The sequence below is a fragment of the Ictidomys tridecemlineatus genome, chromosome 2 (genome assembly GCF_052094955.1).
Source record: "Ictidomys tridecemlineatus isolate mIctTri1 chromosome 2, mIctTri1.hap1, whole genome shotgun sequence".
NCBI classification, from domain to species: Eukaryota; Metazoa; Chordata; class Mammalia; order Rodentia; family Sciuridae; genus Ictidomys; species Ictidomys tridecemlineatus.
This window is the reverse complement of record NC_135478.1, coordinates 147100478-147121738: the sequence shown is the minus strand read 5'-3', so window position 1 is coordinate 147121738 and position 21261 is coordinate 147100478. Positions and strand designations below refer to the sequence as shown.

The following is a 21261-nucleotide window of genomic DNA, read 5'->3' as shown; positions in this document are numbered from 1 at the left end:
CAGGAAGTCCTGTGTGGCATCCCTGTTGCACCATCATGCAGCCTCTGCTTGACTTCTTCCAGAGAGTCACTGCTCTTCCTGACAGCTCTGCTGCTGATTGGTTATAAAAGCCAGAATTAGAAGCAATATACAGTTCCCCTTCAATCTCCAGGCTTCTCACCAGTTCCAGGGTGGTATGGTGGAAGCTCTGGAGTCTAGCAGGCCTGCTATGTGGCCTTGAGGAAGGTACTTATTCTCCAAAAGGCTCAAAGTCTTGGTCTATACAAATGCAGATAACAATGGTACCTCCTTTGCAGCCTCTCTTAGAGGGACAGGTGAGATAAGGCAAGGCCTTCAAATGTGTTTAATAGTCCAGAGCACATAGTTGGAGCTCAACAAATTATAACTGCTTTTAATTATTATCACCACTGTCTCCCTTAAGCTTCTAGACTATGTTAGCTATTCAACAAACAGGCAAGGTTCTCAAATACAGAGAAGGAACTTGCTAGCTGTCTCTCCAAAAATCAGGCCCTCCCTTCCTCCACAGTAACAGAATTGTGGTTAGGTTCTCTAGGAGTTATATGCCCCAGTGCCTTTGCAGCTGTATATAGTCATGCAATTAGGTTCCCAGGAATGGAATAGGAGTGGAAGTGACAACTTACCTTTGAAGGTCTGTCCTTCTCTTCCTTTTCCTCATGATGAACATAAAAGTTCTTCCTCAGAAAAGGATCCCAAGAAACCCAGCTTCTACCATAGAAAAGAGAAGTATATTCTGGGAGAGTACAAAAAGAAGATGGAAGGAACCTGAAGCCCTGAGTGACTACAAGGAGCCAAGGAGCCTGCCTACCCACTCTAGACCCCTGTGTGAAAGAGATATAAACTTCCTGAACCTTTAATCCATGCAAGTTTGGGTCTATTTGTTACAGTAGCTACCCATACATTGGACTGACCATTCCTTGGGAGCCATGACTTAGCTGAAAACTTACCATAAGTCTGAACAAGCTAAATGATAAGATCAGAGCCACAATCTGAGAGGCAATTCAAAGAACAGGAGTTAGAAAAATATTAGAGCAACATTTCTTTAAATATCCTTTAAATCTTGTAGACACATTGTGAAGTTAGCCTCCATACTTATTTCAGCTTTTCCAATGAAACACAAAGAAGCCAGGGGTTTCCTTGGGAGTATAAAGTGGTCTGATTAAAGGCAAAGCATAAAACTAACTCAAAGCCTTTACATGTCTACTGCTTCCAAAATGTTTATTTCAGCTGGGTGCAGTGGCACACACCTATGATCCCAGCAGCATGGGAGGCTGAGACAGGAGAAACGCAGGTTTAAAGCCAGCCTGGGCAACTGCAAGGCACTAAGCAACTCAATGAGACACTGTCTCTAAGTAAAATACAAAACAGGGCTGGGAATGTGGTTCTTGACCACTGGGTCAAGTACCCCTGAGTTCAATCCCCAGTACCAAAAAAGTGTTTATTTCAGGCAAAGTGAAAAAAATTTTTTAAAAAAGAATGATTAACTGTTTTTAGGAGTGATCCATTCTGGTCCTTGGAGCTAAAGGTTTCATGGTAAAAGACAGGTCCGTAAATATAGTTAAGTGGATACCAGTTTAAGTTCCTACATCATAAACTTAGCACTACTGCAGAGTAGGGATACAATGATGAGGCATAGAGCCATAGCCATGTTTTTTGGAAGCTCATAACCTAAGGAGGACAGAAATATTGGAATAATAAGAGTAGAATGCGATCTACTATGCCTGTTATAATAGATAATAATAAAGGAAATATCAGCTCATACTCGTTGAAAGTTGAACACATCAGTTCTACGTGGACGATACCATATTCCTCATATTACCCGTGAGAAAAATAAGAATTAGTAAGTTGCCCAAGGTCACATGCAGTCTAGTCCCAGGGAGTCTGACACCAGTGACAGCTCTATCAGTGAAGGTGTGATGTACAGTGGAAAAATGGGGAAAGGAGGCTCCTGACTGGTTGGGTGGCCCTTTACTACCCTCAATACTGGCTCAAACCGGGGGCAGCAAAGGAACACAGAATCCAGTAGGCAAGGAGTCCCTAAACTTTTCTGAAGCTCTCTGTGATGGGAGAGGCCATCACAGGAAGTGGCCCCAACTTCTCAGCATTGCCAAACAGCTCAGAAACTTGGCATAAGCACAGAACACTGGGTAGACCCGTATTAAAGCCTTTGGATTTAGAAGCAACCTGAGGGTGGAAAAGGGGTCATCCCTAACCAAAGGAGCAGGTTCCCTGTTTGTGACTCAGCAAAAGTCCCTCACCTGCTTTTTTTTTTTTTTTTTTTTTTAAAGTCTAAATTTTCCTTTCTGAAATGCCTATTCATGCATCCCTCCGGAGTCACAGTGTATGACTTCCAAGTTCTCCAAGATGATGGAGGGGCAGCAACCTCCTGTTATAGAGAGTACCGTGATCATTTGGGGGAAAAAAAATTGTATCTAAAAATCAATCTCCTTTTGGACATTTTCTATTTCTGATAAAAACTGCCTATAACAAGTGGGATTATTCGCTCATATATTCCCCATGGACAGAAATATAGTTCCTTGCCCTATCACCTCTGGGCTTGGCCACATGACTTGATTTGGCTAAAGGAATGTTATAATGTGACATGAACAAAGATCTTAATTAAGTTTTTGTGTTTTGGGTTGGCCTTTGTGTTCTGATGGTCCATGATGAGAAAAGCATATCTCTGGCAGTTTCTAGAGGGCTCAGAATGACACATATTAGCACATTTGAGCCCAACCTGCAGCTGATCAGCTGACCAGCAGCCTAGAGAAAAGCCACCCAGCTGAAACCAGCCTTCTAGATCAGGCCAACCATAGACCCTCTGTAGGCCACACAACTTAATGCTTGCTGTTGAAAGTCACTACTATAGTTGTATACAGAATGTCCCTCAGAGGCCCATGTGTTGCAGAAGTGGTCACCTACCTATGGCACTGTTGGAAGGCGGTGGAGCCTTTATGATGTGGGGCCTAGCAGAAGTTTGGTCGGGGAGGTGGGGGCATGTCTTTGAAGTCGTGATACTGGGACCCTGGGTCTGTCCCCTCTCTCTTTGCTTCCTGGCTGCCGTCAGGTAAACAGGCCTCCTCTGCCACACACTCCTGCCATGATGTGCTGTTCTGCCACAGACCCAAAGCAACAGGGCCAAACAACCATGAACTGAATCCCCTAAAACAAACTTTTCCTCATGATAAATTGATTTAATCTCAAGATATTTGTTACTGTGACAGCTATCACAGCCAGTGAGTTTTGGGGATAGTGTGTGACAGTCCATGGTGCTCCAGTATCGTGACAATAGCTGACTACTGCACCATAATTTTATATTTATTGGAAAGACTAAATTACAGGTACAAATACCTGCATCTCAGCAAAGCTCACACTCTGACTGTTCCTTTGAATTTCACTGACTGCACAGGCATCCTATCACCCGAACACATCACTTCTCAATTATGTGAGCAAAGATGCTGACAGGTGAAGATGCAGAGTGCAGGTTCATTACCACGGGGAAAAGAATGGCTAGTCCTGACAGTCAAATATGTACACTAACATCTCCTCATCAGATGCATATGTGGAAGAAGAAACAGTATTTTTCACAATAGAGCAATCATAAATACTACCTTTCAGAATGCAAAAAGGTAGAATAATGTCTTTAGGCTCAGGGTCTACATAATTCCCCCACCCTAGTAAATGTTGTGTCCTTCTATCAATATGTTTTAAATTACTGCTTTTGAGACATTTCTCTTCTCCTTTCTCCACCCTTCCACAGCCCATCATGCTGTGTACAACCAATAAAATTTATGCAGGATCTCACAAAGCCACTGAAGAAAAATTTTAAAGAAAGCTGTAGGTTCTCAGAGTTTATAAACTGTACCAAACATTATTTTGTATCATGACTACAGATCATCCTCTTTTTTCTCTCCTGCTTCAAAATAAAATGGCAAATGCTATGTGAACTGCCATGATGTGCTGTTCATTATTATATTAGTTAAAAAATGTTTACTTCAATATAAATTTCAAAAAAAATAAATAGCACTTTGGGGCTTAAAAAGCAAACCAACCAGACTTAAAAGAACTAGAGTTCCCAATTAGGGTTTCCCAGATCCCTCCAGGACTTTGAAGGTGGCAATGGGTCTTTTGAGCTATTTAAATGTTACGAAAAAGCCCAGTGGAACTAACCATAATGAAGCCACAGGATGTTCCACATCCTTGGTTGGGGCTGGACTTATTTTCACTGCGTGTGGTGACACTGCCTGACACTGGGTGCTGACTCCCCTCCTGTCCCCACTTCCTGCTCTCCTCCTTACTCCCTCTGCTCCTGCCACCAGACACTCCTGCCTCAGGCCCTTGCTGGTCCCTCTGCCTAGAATACTTCTTCCTTCAATGCCTACATGGCTCTTTCAGTCCCCTGTCCACTAAGCCCCTTCAGAGACACCTCCCTCCATCCCGCCTCATCTTTAGACCACCTCTCCTCAAGTAAGCCTTTGTTATGGTTTGGATATGAGGTGTCCCCCAGAAACGCTGCAGGAGGGTTCAAAGGGGGAAATGATTGAATTATGAGAGTCTTAACCCAATCAGTGAATTAATCCCCTAATGGGATTAACTGAGTGGTAACTGGAGGCCAGTGGAGTGTGGCTGCAGGAGGTGGGTCATGGGGAGCGTGGCTTCTTCGGGGTGTATGTTTATATTTGTCAAGTGGAGAGCTCTCTCTCAGTTTACTGATCATCTTTTGACTGCTTCCCTCTGCCACACTCTTCCACCATGATGTCCTGCCTCACCTTATGCCCCAAGGAATAGGGCTGGGTGTCTATGGACAGAACATCTGAAACTCTGTACCCCGAAATAAGCTTTTCCTCCTCTACAATTGTGCTGTTGGGGTCTTTTAGTCACGATGGAGAAAAAGCTAACTAAAACAGCCTCCTACCTTCCGTCCTCTCACTCACTGGATGGCTGGAAATCATCTTACGTATTTGTGTTTTGTCGACGTCCCCCATGAGCACAAGGACTTTAATCGTGTGGTTCACAACTGTATCCCCATCTTCTAGACAGGGCTTGCACCGTTGGCACTAAATATTTACTATACATGTAAGCTAGGGAGAGAGTTTTAAATGTTGCTGCATGGAAAATAAAAAAGTAAGCATTTAATTACTTAATAAGTCTGCATGTTTTTTGACAAAATCTTTCAAAACAAAGAACCCAAGGGAAAGGAGAAGGAAAATAATGAAAGGGGCCCTCAAGAATAAAAAGGTTGAAAATCATGTTCTCAATCAACTACTGCTAAGTCAAATAAGCCTGGACCAAGCTGCTTAACTCCAGGATCCCAGCATACTCTACAGGGGAGAACCTGGGGCATCTATTCTATAGGACTGAAAATGACTTCAAGTGATACTGCCAAATAGTGTTTAGGAATGAAGTATTTAAAATATTCTCCATAATAAATAAGCAACCATTGCTACTTGAGTTTCTCAAACAAGGCCTACCCCGGCCTTTCCTGGGAAGCTTCCAGAATCAGAGTCTGTGACATTTCGGAGACTATTATTAAAGAGATGCACAGCGTTTAAAGAGGAAGACATGGCTTTCTATAGCATGTTCTGAAATTCTTCATAAAAGCCCTACAAGTCCTTTCATAATCAATCTTTATAAATAACATATATAAAGTGTCTCCCATTTTTTCATTGCTCAGTTGTTGCAAGAAAAAAAAAAGTGTTTTCTTTTATTTAGTTAAATAAACCTCTCTAGACCCTTGAAATGCCTTTTCTCCTAAACAGAAAATTGTGTTTATCAAATATGGAAGTCATTTTTCTAATCATATGACCTAACGTCTCAAAAACTTATATCTGCAAAAACAATACTAAATTAAGGCCGGTATATTTTGAACCAGCAAGAATGTGTGTGTGGAATGTTATAACAGCCCATAGATTCCTAGGACCACTCACTATGACTTCCACAAACACAAACCAAAACTGTGCTATAAGGGAAATCAAAGTCTACCAAAGATCTCCCAGTACGAATGTTCAACCAAAAAAACAGAAACCTACATTGCTATTTTGATTGTATTTCTTCCACTGTGTTATGAAAACAAGAAGAGGACAGAAGGGTCTAAAGAGTGAGTAGCGATGGGAACACCACCAATGGATGGCACGGTGGCGTCCGTGTTCTCATCTATGGGGTGCTTCCTGGTTGCCAGGACCTTCATACGCATGCTTTTAACTAATCCTCATAACAACACTCTGAGATAAGTACTGTTCCCATCTCCACTGGACAGAAGTAGAATTAAAACTAGAGGAATCAGATGACATGGCCCATGACACGTGCCTGGCAGGACTGCAGAGGCAACACCCACAACCGACTCTAGGACAGTCGCCTTCTCAGCAACCCACAGAAGACAACCCAGGGAACTAACTGGGGGCTCCCTTTCCTTCAGAACTCACTATCGATGAGGGATGCGTGTTCTGCCACCCCATTTTACAGATGTAGAAAATGAGGCTCAGAGAGGTTATATAACTAGATAGAAAGAGCAAAGCCAGGCCTCCAAGGGAAGCAAACTGGGTGACTCCAGAAGCACTCAGTACGGGGACTGCAGTGGCATAGCTGTCTCTCCCAGGCTTTACACTCATGAGAACCAAGCTGGCCGATGCTTGGGGCAGTTCTTTCCTCCTTATGAATAAGGAGGCCTGCCTTTGGCTCTGCTTCTTCATCCACAGAATCAGCTAGCTGGACTAGCCCACCTCTAAGTTTCCTTCCATATTTTAGGTAAGAGGATGCTCAAACTGTCTGTTGAAGGTGGTTTGCCATAATGAGAACACTCCAGAGAGAGTTTCTGAGTGGTCTTGCTTCTCTCCACCCCCTCAGAGGACAGAAGGCTACTCATTATGATCCAGATGCTCCTAAATACAGGTGCTCCTCCACTGACGCCAGAAAACCCACCATAAGCTGAAGATATTGTTAAGTGGAAAATGGATTTAATCCACCTAATCTACTGGGTCTCACAGCTGCAAGGCACACTGCAGTTCAGTTGTGTCCCCTGGTGATCCCGTGCCTGACTGGCAGCTGTGGCTCGCTCCCCCTGCCCAGCATCCAGAGAGAGAGGATATCACTGCATATCACTTTCCTGGAAAAGATCCAAATTCAGAATTCAAAGTACGGTTTCTGAACGTATATCACTTTCACAGTATCACAAAATCAAAAAATTGTAAATCAAAGCACAGAAAGTTGGGGACTATGCTTTTAGGATTAAGGCTTTGGAAGTTGGTATACGAGAAAAATTTTAATCATATATATATCATGTTAAAAACAGTTAAAAACTTTCATGAAGGACAAAGGGAAAATTTAAAACAACAACTATAAGCTACTGTTCTGTCTAATGATACCATCTCTAGTTCATATATTTTTCTGTTGCTGACAGCAACTATCTACAAAGGTGACCCTGCATCCCACCATTTATATGAGCTTCTTCAAAGCACCCGACCTAAAATAATATCTCTACCTAAACACTGTAATTGGGTGGGGAGGCACATTGTTTGGCCTTTAAATTCATCAATATTGCCAGCATTTAAAGATAGAATTCACATAAAAATATTAATTCCTAGCTTGTCTCTTTCAACAGAGGCCTAATCTCCAACACAGCAGTAATTGCTTTTTTATGGGAAGCAAGAGCTCTTCAGTTTGCCAGAGTCAATTAAACAGAGCTTGGCCACTGGGGACATATACCATACCTGGAGGTATTCTGGTTTGAGATCCTGAGGCCACAAACTCCCCAGTGTGAGCATTTCTACTCTAACTGGACATGAGAAACAGTATAGTATCTTCAGACTTAGGTATTGTCAATGCCTGCCTCCAGCACAACTAAAATCTATAGAACTGAAACCCAAAAAGGTCACATCCCTTTCAAAGCCTGATTCCTTTAGAGAACGCCATAGTCCTTGCTGTGAACTGATGAGATTCAACCCTGGCACAATGTATTAGCATTGACTTCAAGTGTTAAAAACAGACATTTAGTCCAGACCACTCCACTCGGGCCAATTACACTGGAAGTCCTTGGGTGAAGCCCAAGTGTCCTTATTTTCTCCAGGTTTGCCCAAGTGATTCTGAATATGATCTGTGTTGAAACCAGTAGTGTAAACTCTACTGACATAGATGTGACTTGCAAATCATTAAGTCTGACTTCCATGGGCCACAATGAGAATCACTCTTACTACTTTACAATATTCATCAGGTAGTCCCTAAGATGCCATCATCTTCCCAGGGACTGACAAAATAGGATTCCTCTATTGTAACATCTGGGAGGAAGTGCATGCATAACATCTCTTGACCAAAATTCTTGTCTGATGTTTGCATATTTTAACAGCAGATATTTTGCTGTGGGCCCCTCAAAGTGCTGAAGTGAAGCCAACATATAAAAACGACTTTCCAATCCAGGCAGAATATTGAGACACATTAGTTGAAATCATACATCTTCACCCATTTGGCTGAGCTGGCGCCAAACACCAGATGTCTAGTGTTAGAAAGATCCTACTAAAGATGCACTTGGCATATTTATAAAATCTAAACTATCTCCAGGTTACATGTGGGCTACAAAACACCTGTGTGACTAGGACGAGTCTTAGTTCCAGTGCACCAGCCCATCCGGTTCCTAAACACAGTGAGATTAGTTCAAGGAGTAAAGTAGAGACATGGAGAATGCTCACCTGCAATTGCAGAGGCAAAGGTGTTCTGTACCATGTGATCAGTTTTCTGTACCATGTGACACTGAAACTTCAGAAACCCCCATTTTCTTCATGTGACATTTGATATCCGAAGCAGCATCAGCGTAATTCATGCTCACTCAAGCTTATTACCATAATGCTCAGTTGACTTAAACTGTACAAATCTGTGAGATTCCTGGTTTTGCCATTACCTCTATCATTCTGCCACATACAGAGAACCAGGAGACTAAATTAGCAGTCAAGACACTTTTACTGAATGAGTTAGATCACAACAAGGTGCTTTGGTTTTAAGCCCAGATGTTTAAATCATACTCTTGAATGTTGAGAGCCACAGCCGAGTTGGGATGGCGCCTGGCATTTTGCCAGAAGGAGTGGTTGAGAGGTGATGCCAGCGAGCCATTAAGATGATGAAAATTAAGTTAAGCTGTGTATAATTGCTGTGACTAGATGATGCTGGATTGAAATTGGTTGTGCATTCAGTTGTATATAGATCCCTGCTGTCCTACATTGGGTGGCTGCTGCTGCCTCCTGAGCCTACTTTTGAGTTCTTGCAGAGTTCCTGTTGAGTTCTCATGGAGGGCTGGGAAAGTTCCCAGGGAGTGCGCGTGGAGGCCGATGGGAGTTCGGGCAATAAAGTAGTTCCTGTTTGAACCTACAAGTGCCTCCTGGCGGCTCAGTTATTTTGTGCCCAGCCAGACTGCGGCACTTGAACTAGCTATTTTAGGTATGGTGATAGAGTGACCTGACCCAAAGTGTGCCCTCCCTTTGGATGCTACCAGTGAAGCATCTGCAGGAAGGGCTCTAAACACAGGGCAAGAGCACCCAGATTTTTCTGTTCTGAACTCACACCGTTGACACCTGGTTCCCAATATATCTCATTGGTCCAAATTAACTTATTTTGGTGTGTGTGTGGGGGGGACGAGTTTGGGGGGTTAAACCCAGGGTCACTCAACCACTAAGCCATATCCCTAGCCCCTTTTGTGTTTTGAGACAGGGTCTTGCTAAGTTGCTTAGGGCCTCGCCAAATTGCTCTCTCTGGCTTTGAACTCACAATCTTCCTGCCTCTGCCTCCCAAGTCACTGGAATTACAGGCGTGGGCCTCTGCACTTGGCTGCTACAAAGTAATTTTTTTAAATGCAGGGCATAAACATAAGGGTTTTAATTTTGAAGATCTAAAGGAATGAGAAGTTTGTGTGTGCAGACAGGGTTGGGTAGTAGGTTTGTCAGGAGTCCCAACGCCCCAAACAAATATCAGGGAATGTGAGAAAACTAGCTAGCATTTTTAGACAATCAGGGACTATAAACGTTTTAGAATCAGTATGTCATTGTTTTCAATAATGTAATAATGGTATGCTCCTGAGTTCCCCAGCCTACTTAGGGTTTTCTTTCTTGAAACATTCCGGAGTGTTTCCTACCAGAAAGCGCCATCAAAATATTTCCCCCACTATTCAAAGGATTCCTATACAAAAAAGAACCACAGGAAGTCCAGTCTTTCCATCCTAGGACATTTAGGTGGGGGAAGAGCCTTCTATTAAAATGCAAAAATCAGTCAGGCACAGTGGTAAGCACCTGGGGACTCTCCCAGCTACTCAAGAGGCTGAGGCAGCAGGATTGCTTGAGGCCACCCAGGGAAACAGAGAGATCCTGAAGCAAACATCTTGGTCGTGTGAAACATTACAATTTAGGCTATAAAGGACAAGTTCTCAGTATGGGAGGTGGAGGACACCTGACTCTTGCTCCCTTTTACATTTAACCTTGGGGCTTGTTATTTGGTCCATGTCCTTGTGTCCTCCTATATCAAATGGGACTAGTACTGCACAGTGCATGTGAAAAACAACTCACCAGTAGGAGATTAATATTTATTGTGTATCTTACACAAATAAGACTGTTAGTGCTGCCTATAAGGTCCTTGCTTAGTATCTGGAAGGCCATCTTAAGTGACAGCCTCCACTTTAAGGAAAAAAAGTTTCGCTTTCCCACCCAAGGTTTTTGAGAAAGGCTCACCACTCCCTCAGTCCAATCCAACCCTTAACCACCCTCATTAGGACCCGCTGGGCTCTGACTCCTGAGCCTCCCCCATAAAAGTCCCAGAACCCAAGCCTGTTTTGCCTCCCTCTGCTATAGAGATGGTCTTTATTTGTCAACTCTGACAAATAAACTCTCTGTGTATCTCTGCCTGGTCTCCGTCTTTCATTTCTCTCTTACCCGTCTCTTATTCCTCACTTTCTCTTCACTGCCCAAATTTGAAAAGATGAAAGTTGATGGGATCAGGATTCAAAATCTAGTTCTGGGTACTTCAGCCCAAGCCCACGCTGCCTCCTGCCTCCTTTAGGTCAGATGCCCTGGCAAGGAAGAGGAAGAGGACATGTTCCTGTCCTGGCACCGTGGAGGTTGTTTAGGGGTCAGAATGTTCTAGGCAAGCGAACACTGTTAAGTAAGACAAGAAATAATTTAACTGAGCTTCATGGTATCCTCAACCTGGAAAAGGACAAAGTTCTCTTTCCAAGTGTAAATATAAAAAAGGTTGATTTTCTTTTAAATCTCCATATTTTATAAGGCCTTTTTCAAATTTCCTTAATATAAACTATCCCAAACTAAATGCATAACTTGTATTTCTCTGTATGCCACAAACATTCAAATCCATAAATTCCTCTCTCTATAGGCACACATCCATAGAATAATAGGTGCAGAGGTGCTTTCCATAGCCCACAGTTAGCTTTGTGTCTTACCCTTTTCACAGTGCAAAGGTATAGCTCGGGTTTTACTTTCATCCCATTTCCATTTGTGAAAACACTTCTGGAGGAAGAGGACAGGAAGAGGACAGACCCTGTCCTCCAGGAAGGAGCTGAGTTTTGGGGGGATAGTCACAGCACACAGTGTAAGGCACACTCACTGGGTACATCCACAGGCAGGCACCACAGGACAAAAGGAGGACTGATTATAATAATGACATTTATTGAGATGGAACAAATTTTATGTCCCGAAGGAAAATATTTGTTTTATAATCATACCAAGATGAACATTCTAGCTCGTCTTTCAGTAACTGAGCCATTACCACTAGTATGGGAGCATATTTAACTGCAAATCGGAAAACAGCCCTTTTAGGATGTGGTAATGTCTATCTCATAGCCACGCTGTGAGGGTAAATCAAATACTACATGAAAAGTCTCCAGCACTAAGGACTCCCCAACTAGGATTTCAGGGAATGGATGCAAGTTTTATAGGGTCTGCAGCTTTAGACCCTCTTCATGAGGAAAAAAAAAAAAAAAGCACTAGAAAACACAAAGTTTTATACAAGCTGGAATTACCCAAACATCACAAAGCTAAAATCCAGAAAAAGAATCCATACATGTATTAATTAACTGCCCCACACACTGCTATAAATACCTCTTTGGAGCTGTACATTCTGATGAATGTCTCAATGGAAATGATTTATATTAGTGTTCACATTCTATAGGGTGAAAAGACAACTTAGTCTTCCCTCAAGCATGGGTGATCAAATTTTATTTTTAATTATTGATAATTTAGAAAACAGAGTGCTTTCTTAGTAACTCCATATAAATTTTCATAATTGTCAAAATCATATACACGTCTATCAATTTTCTTTCACCTTAGAGTAAAAAATGCAGGGAATTTCAAGTTTTCTTCTACTAACTCTAAGCATTCTTTGTATTCATGATACTCATTAGTCAATTTGTTGTTACTATTTTTTGGTGTTTTCAATATAAATTCATGGCAAATGAACAAGACACATTCATAGAATTACCATTTTAAAATGGTGCATTTGTAACTGTATATTTGTGTCACTGAATATATTCCTAAAAGAAGACAGCTCATACTGACTACATTTAGGTAAGAACTGAATCCTCCACTAAGAATTTTATACATTCACAGACAAGCTTCCAGTTCCCTAAATTTCAAGCCAGATTCCCCAGGGCAGATGTCCTAGTTCAGGTTGATGCTACAATGCTACTTCTGACCTGTGCCTTTGTGTATGGACTCCAAATGGGCTGGCATAATGGGTGGTATTTTAAGAAGTGATTCCTACCCCAGAATGGCTAAGGATAATGTAACTAGACACAGAGATGAACTATGGCCATCATCCTACCAAATTCAAAACTAAATATGTCCCCAGTTCAACTTCCCCTTAGCTGTATCTCAAAAATACTCTCAACTCCAATGTCATCAAACCCACAGAGAAATGTAACAGAAGGGAAGTCGAAGAGGAGAACGATGGTATTAAAATATTTCTTTTTCAAATTTGACAAGTTATGACCCTGTGAATGAATCGCTACATACACAGGAGTCCTCCAGAGACTCCTCTTCTGCACCCATTATTCTCTGGGTGTGTGCATATGTAAAGAGGTATTTATGGATTTGAATGTTTGTGGCATACAGAGAAATACAAGTTATACATTTAGTTTGGGATAGTTTATATTACGGAAATTTGAAAAAGGCCTTATAAAATGTGGAGATTTAAAAGGAAATACTGGGTGGGCCCTAGCAATATATTTTAAAATGGCAAACAATGTTTTATATTAGGGAGGGGCCCTGGGGCTTGAGCTTCATTGGCTTCACAATAAATTTGTCCTTGAGGTCCCTATTATTATTCATCATTTACCTTGTACATTCATGTCCGGTCTCTCCAAATAAATTTCAACGCCTTGGAGACAGGAAGCACTATGTTAAGTACTGGCATAGAAGAAATATCAGTGAAGACTACCATGCAAATTTCTGAGAGAAAGGGAGAAGGAGCAAGAGGGGGGAGGAACATAAATCTATATCTCTACACACACATATATTCATATATACACATACACATATATATGCATATAGATATTATACACATATGAAAATGTATGTGGCATATATACACACATCACTTATTACATATTATATGCGGTAGTCTTCCCTTATTTGGAGTTTTACTTTCCATGGTTTCAATTACTCAGTCAATTTCAGTCCAAAAATATTAAACTGACAATTCTAATAATAAGCAATTCATAAGTTTTAAGTTATATGCCATTCTGGGTAGTATGATAAAATCATGCATGATCCTGTCCAGGGTGTGAATCATCTTTGTGTCCAGTATATTGATGTAGTAATAGTACTCACTAATAATAGTACCCACCTACTAGTCCCTTAGTTCAACTGTCTAGGTATCACAGTGCTTATTTTACTTAATCCATAAGTCCCAAGTTTTTAATTCTGCAAATATAACATATATTCAAATATTATTTTGTAATTACTATAAGTGATATATTTGTTGTTCAATTTAAGTTTTATAATTGCTCCAGATTTGAATTGATGGAACAAAATGGGTTTATAATTGGGCTGAGGTTGTGGCTTAGTGGTAGAATGCTCGCCTAAGCATGCTTGAGATACTGAGTTCGATCCTCAGCACCACATAAATGTAAAATAAAGATATTTTGTCCACTTAAAACTAAAAAATAAATATTTTTTTTTATAATTGGGCTTATAATGGCCCCAAAGTATAAGAATTGTGATGCTGGCAAGTCAGATCATACATGCTTTCTTTGTGTGAAAAGGTGAAAATTCACAAATTAATAAGGAAAGAAAGAAAATAACATTCTAGAACTGATAAAAAAAATTGAGAAGAAAGAAAAAAGAAATTCTTGGTAGTTTTTACAGAATGTAACAGCCATAGTGCATGTTAAAACAGAAAAGGCATTAAATTTGTATAGATGAAGGACATGAACTGAAAATATGTTCCAAATGATGGCAACATATAGGAAAAACCAAAGCAGATGAATGGATGGATGGATGGATGGATGGATAGAAAGAAAGAATGTGTGTTTGGTATTATCCATGGTTTCAGGCATCCACTAAGGATCCTGGAATGTATCTCCCACAGAGACAGCAACTACTGTATGTGCCATTACATGCATATGTAAATATACTATATATAAAACCTATATATGGATTATATATTATATACAGTACTCTCCCCCATTGTCCCCCTCCTTATAAATTATACACATGATACCAAAGAAACAGTGACTATCTCAGCATTAATAATCTGGTATCAAGACCTTATCCAGTCAAGGACATCCATCTCGGGAGAAAGACCGTATGATATAGCCTGGCAGCAATGAAGAGCGCTTCCTTTACAAGGCCAGTGGGTGAGCCAGGCAAGGGAAACTAGCCATTAGGAGACTGTCAATGTTCTTTGGTGTTGGGCAGAAAGTCTACAGTTAGTGACCCACGAAGAGTCCCTTCGACTTCTGCCAAAGTGGAGAAAGAGTTATTGGAAAGACTTCATCCTTAAAGTGAATATCCATTAATCTCGTCCCTGCTTGCAGCTAGGCTTTAAAAATAAAACATGAAGACTACTGCAGCATTCCAGTTCTTATTGTATGGGGCAAACATAATTTGATTTAAACTGATTCAGCATATGAAATGAAAGATACGTGAAAAAAAATACAACAAATTTCTGACATTTTAATCAGGTCAATATGCAACTAATTTATCACCTATTAGATTATCATGAAACAAAATATGTGTGCAATCCAGCAAATATTGTTCATTATCCAGAACATGTTTGTACTGTCAAGATATGAAGGCAGGGGCAAGGAGAGGATGACTGAGAAATGGGAGGAAACTAGAAAAAGCAGCACTTCTAACAGATTCAGCAGCACTGTCTTCTGTCTCTCAGCCCTCAGTCTACAAGGCCTTTGGCTTCCAAGTAGTCCTAGGAAAGCCCCTCACATCAAGTGTTACCAACCAGCTCCAGCCTCAAGGCAGCTTCATTGTCACCAACAGGGAAGATTTGGGATCTCTGAAAACAGCTATCAATTTGCATTGCCAGAACTGTCTAGGTAAGAGAGGGCTACAAAATATGTGAATTCTAAAGGAGACTATTTTTTGAAGAATACAGAGGCTTTGGTCCACTCAGTCAGTTGCAAGCCAAGTTTTAGGGTCGACACATTTCAGTTACATGTCAGAAAACTGTACACTAAAGGAAAACAATCACAAGTTCATGAAATTTGTGAGACAGAATGTTTGAAAGGGCTGTTTTCTAAAGGGTGAGCTGACTGTTCACAGATGAGAAATGAGCAGAGAAACTACTGAAGGCGTTTTGGAGATGGCAATGAAATTTTAGATCCAGGGTTCCCACGTGCATTTCAAACCTCCCCTGGCTCTGGATCTGGGCCCTTCTTGGGAAGGAAAGGAGGGAGCAATGGGGGAGGGGGATCCAGCCGCCAAGCCACAGGGTACAAGCAGAGAGCAGGCAGGCAGCAACAAGCCTTTCATTCACTCATTTATTTATTCATTCAGTCATTCCTTCTCCCCACAGGAAAGGTCCTCAGGGGAACGTACTCATAGGCAAAGGCACAGTATCTCTTTCTAGTCCTGGGGTTCTTTCAAATAAATTCAGGCCACAAGGAAAGGCCATGATGGAAGCCACTGGCCTTGACACCACTTTCCAAGTCCACAGCGGGGAAGCCCTTTGCCAGAGTCTAAAGTGCCTCTGGCCACACTGTCTGGACCTGGATGCTCCACAGATGTCACTGCTAACTCCCACACCTCTTTCAAGGTTTGAGCCAATATCAGCTTGTGAGAACAAGGCCTATCCTGAGAAACCTATCTAAAATTCCAACATTTCTTTCTCCCAATCTATCTTTTAAAAATATATATATATATATTTATTTTTTAGTTGTAGTTGGACACAATACCTTTTTTTTATTTACTTATTTTTACGTGGTGCTGAGGATCTTGCACATATGAGGCGAGTGCTCTACCGCTGAGCCACAGTCCCAACCTCTCCCAATCTATCTTACCTTGCTCTAAATTTCCTCTTTTCTGTATCACTACCTTCCCACATACTTTATCATTATTTCAAATGGTTATTGTCTCCCTCCCTCAACTAGAATGTAATATCTCTGAAGAACTGGGATCTTTATTTCCTTCACCAAAAATATCAAGTGTCTAGAACTGTACCTGATAGTAAGTATTCAATATAGATTATCACATAAATTCAAAATTCAGAATTACTTTTACAAATTATTTCATAGCAGTGAGATTCAGGCATTTCATATGTCTGGGGCATGACCTTCAGTGCTAACTTTAGTGCTATTGGTGTTTCTAAGATTCCTGGTAACCAGTTTAACTATCTAGGATGTTCATGCTAAGAGTTTCTACAAACTCAAGTATCTACTTACAATGAGAAGCAAACAATCACCGACCAGCTTTTCCCGTCTCCAGGAAACAGCGCCAGGGTTATGAATTGATAGCAAAGCTGGTGGAGAAGCACTTCACAGTTGCAGGGCTGTGGGATTTCTAGGCAACTTAAGTGGGGTGTGGGGGAGGGTTTCAGTAGGGATACTTGGGTTGTTCATTGAGACAGTTGCTCCAGTACTGAATCAGCAGTGAGATGTAAGGGGAAAAAAAAACAGGATCATGAGTACAGCACTCTTCCAAGAAGAAAAAGAGATTAAAAAAAAGGATGGTCTCCAAAGCCCCCAATCCGTGTTCCTTATGGGAAGAGAAAAACAGTTAAAAACAATGTGCTGGGATATAGCTCAGGTGCTAGAGTTCATGTTTGTCTATGTGAGAGCTTAGGTACAATCCCCAGAACCACAAAAATAAGCAAAGGAAAAACCTACAAGAGCTATGTGTATATGCGTAAGACTGCAACAACTACTCACAACTTAATAAACTTAATAGATTTGGATTAAACATGATAGTTATAATGAAAACTATAGGTCTTGGGAAAAAAATCTATTAAGTGAGACACATGCCAGAGTACCCATAAACCTTCATTTCATGATTGCTTAAGGGTTCTGACTAGTGGCTAAATAGTAGTAACCCAGAAAATCCTGAAGATGAAACTATTACCTAAATAATAAGACCTTTGAATAAAAGCAGATTAACATACATCTCTTAGTTGTCTCTTAATGAATCTTTTTAATGTAGCTACTGGCTAACAAAGACATGAAATCAGTAAATAAATTATTAATAAAATAACTAATTATTTCCAATGAAATCAGTAAATCAATTATTAATAAAGTAACTAATTATTTCCAAAAATGTATAGATGGAATCACAAACAATAAATAGCATATAAAAATAAGTGAATATACCTTTCACAGAGTACCTTATATATTTTCACTTGTATCTTCATCAAAAGCATATTTATAAGTATATTTATATGATGCTACCTACTAATCAGGATGTTTTTATTCTTCACAAAATTAATTCCTACTTCTTTCTGTATACAGGGCTGCCTTTGAGAATCATGGCCTTCTTCTCAGCAGAAGTACACAACAATTTATATGACTCTGTTTAATCTGGGAATTTCAAGCATTTGTTAATTTTAACATTTTCTTTTCATAAAGTTTAATGGTTCAAACTATTTCCAAAGTATGGTAATTGTTAGGCAATTGCCACACAATTTACCTAAGTCATAACCATTGTTATAAACATAATTTTCCAATATTTTCATCATTAAAAGATAAACACTAGTCCTTTGAGAGTGAGATACCATTATGTAAAAGTTGAGTTTTAGGAAATTTATGAATCTTTAACGGTCTTAAAAAATGTTTGCACAATATTGAGACAATTTCTGCAAACATAAAAAAGTCTTTTATAATTTGCCCACAATTAAGTCTTAAAACCTCTGATTACAAACTAAATCCTCAAGAGAGATAATTGTCCTTAACACATTTTAATAATTTATATTTTCTTTTAATCAGTCCAACTAGACCAGCAGTTATTATTGGGTAAAATTATTACTCAGCTTACACAAATTCTCCTTTATCCTGATACAACTGTTAATGAGAATGGGTGGGGCAGGCAAAGACAGTTTTCCACAGACCAGGAGATATTATTTACTTATATTATTTACACATATTTATATAATTCAAATTTATAGTATTTATATTTATTGTTTTCCAACTATTATTGGGAGTAAGAGAAGGTATGGGAACTAACAAAATTTCGACTGAAGCTTTGAATTATGGGAATTTTAACTTTATTTTAAGCCAACCATCATGAAAAACCTGACTTATATTCTCAAGCACATTCACTTAGGACTATCCAATCATGATATGAATCAGCAAATTTGTTACTCCATTCAACTGCTTTTAAGACTTCCAAAACTAGAGAGTCTAGTTCTTCAGCGATGCTTTTATTAAAAAGAGATGGAAGAAGCTATGGCACGAATGTTTTGGAACTTGGAAAGTTTCAAAACCTGGACAATTACTCATCAGAATTACCTGTTCATTTTGTGAACATGTTCCATGATTATTTCCCATTTTGGATAGCCCATTAAAACCCATTCCAAACAAGCATTCAGTGCTTATTAAGAACCCACTGTGTGCAAAGAGCATTATAGGAAAGGAGCAGAAGGCTCTGCCTCGTTTTATTCATGCATAAATACACAGCAGTCGTGATTTATTCTCTCAACTTTGTAGAAACGTGAGCTGCATCCACATGGCTGAATCCATGGCATTCATTTGGGCTTCCTGGGGCAATTTGCAGGTCCTCTGGATTACAGAGCCCGCTGAGGCATCACGCGCCCCCTTCACCTTCCTGCCCACACAGGACAACTTGCGGACGCTGGACACACCTTCCGCAGGTGGCTAGATCGCCAGAGCAAGAAGAACCCGACCCATCTCCCTTCATAGGGGCTCGGGATAGAAGTGTGGAAATGTGTGCAAGGACTTCTGAGAATCAGAGGACTTGTTGAAAGGTCCCTGGGTCCTGGGCGTTAAGGGAAACCCGCCGCCCTGCGGGGCGTTCCCGTCCCCGCTTCGCCTGCGTCCCCGGCGCCCGGGCAATGCGCAGGCCGCCGCGGATCCCTGGGCGCAGCCAGCGCACCTCGGGCCTAGAACCATTTGAAATGCAAATCGCAGAGCCAGGGCGCATTTAAATGCCCGGCTGCCGGCCCCGGGGACTGCTCTACAGCGGACGCAGTCGTAAGGGCCTCGGGGGCGCCCGGGCCCCTGGGTGTTGGGCGCGGCCCGCGGGCGCACCCGGAACCTCAGCCCCAAGCGCCCCGGCGTCCGCGCCAGGCCGGTGCAGGAGAGGGCGCCCAGGGCCCCGGGGCCCGCGGTTCCCCGGCCCGCTCTGCCGCCACCCGGGAAGAGGGCGAGCGCCGGGTCCTCCGCCGGCCCGTGGCCGCCGGCCCCGGCCCCCTCCCGACGCACCACACCTAGCAACCGGCGCTGACAGGACGCAGTGGCGGCGGCGGTGGGAGGAGGAAGCGGAATGGCTGCCGCGGTGGAGCCACCCCCACCCCCCCTCCCACCTCCCAGCGGCTGCAGCCGCCGCCGAGCCCTGACAGCTCGAGCCGGGGCGGAAGCGGCAGGCGGCGTGCAGCGCCCGCCCCCCGCACCCCCGACACCCCGGGCCGCTCGGACCACCCAGGCCAACTAACTCCGCGCGCCTGCCCAGCGCCTGCCGCCTGCCTGCCCGCCGCGCCCTGCGCCCCCTCCCCCGGCGCCCGGCCCCGCCGCCGCATCCCAGCCGCCCCGCCGCGGCGCACCCCCACTCCCACCACTTCGCAGCCCGCGTGCACGCCCCTCGGAGTCCCCCGGCCCGCCCGCTGCACCTCGGGGCGCCCGCCCCCTCCCCCACCAGAGCCTGCTCCCCGCCCCCCTCCCCCGCACCTAGCGCCTCTGCATCCCGCCACCCCCAGCCCCGGGACTCGCACACACCCTCCCCGCCCTGCCGCCGCCTCCCTCCCTCTCTGCCTCTCGGCCACCCCTGGCCATTCTGGGGCTTGTCGCCTGGGCAAGAGTTTCCGCGCGCCCGGCACCCCCGCCCACCCCCGGGTCATTTACCGATGTGGTTGTCCTCGATGTGCTCGATGAGGTCTGCCAGGGTGGGGAAGTGGAGTCCGCAGCCCCCGAATCGGCAGGTATTGGAGAAGAAGGAGGCGGCGGCGATGCCTGTCATGGTGCTACATCGAGAGCCCCCCTGGTGTCGGCTCTGCGAGCGCCGGGCGGGCGGAGGGAGGGAGGGAGGCCGGGTGGGGTGAGGAGAGGAGGGGCTGGGGGAGGGGGGGAGAGGCGGGGTGAGGGGAGAGGAGAGGACGGGACGGAGGGAGAGGGGGCGAGAGAGATGGAAGGAGAGCTAGGAGCCACCGGGAGGCAGAGGGGAGGCGGCAGCGGCGGCGGCGTCGGGAGCGGCGCGGGGAGGGTGGGGGTGGGGGAGGCCGCCGCAGCTGGGAGGAGGGACCAGGGCGCACGGCTACAGCTGTGCGGTCCCAACCTTCCGCTCCCGGACCGAGGCCTCACCTGGCTGCGCCTGCCACCAACTTTTATCTCCCTAGGCCTGCCCTTCACAGTCTGTCATACATGCAATCTGTTTGGAGCCTCTTCGGGTTATGTATATTACATGCTTAATAGATCCATACCTATTAATTACACATACTTCCCTGCCATAAGCACCCAGGGAGTTACCAGGCCCCTGTCATGGACATTTGTTTGCACTTGGCCACCTGTCTGGGTGTGACACTGACATTCTCAGGAGACCCAGGAAAGGTAATTGTGTGCACCTTATTCTTTAAACCTCAAAAAAA

At 43.1% G+C, this 21261-nt stretch overlaps 1 protein-coding gene across 2 annotated transcripts in view; it reads right to left on the bottom strand.

Annotated features, from left to right (window-relative positions):
• The window catches only part of Jazf1 (JAZF zinc finger 1), a 327034-nt gene extending 306159 nt beyond the window's left edge, over positions 1 to 20875 (bottom strand). The window contains exons 1-2 of one of the 2 annotated variants that reach the window (XM_078039927.1): positions 20522 to 20608; positions 642 to 726 (exon numbers count right to left, since the gene is read on the bottom strand). Coding sequence is in view for 1 of the 2 variants with exons in the window: in XM_078039925.1 (XP_077896051.1) it covers positions 20522 to 20636 (115 nt within the window). In the remaining variant the exon portion in view is untranslated. Of the gene's footprint in view, positions 1 to 641; positions 727 to 20521 lie in introns of both variants that reach the window. The other variant, XM_078039925.1, reaches the window with a different exon arrangement.
• Positions 20876 to 21261: the final 386 nt, after the last annotated feature.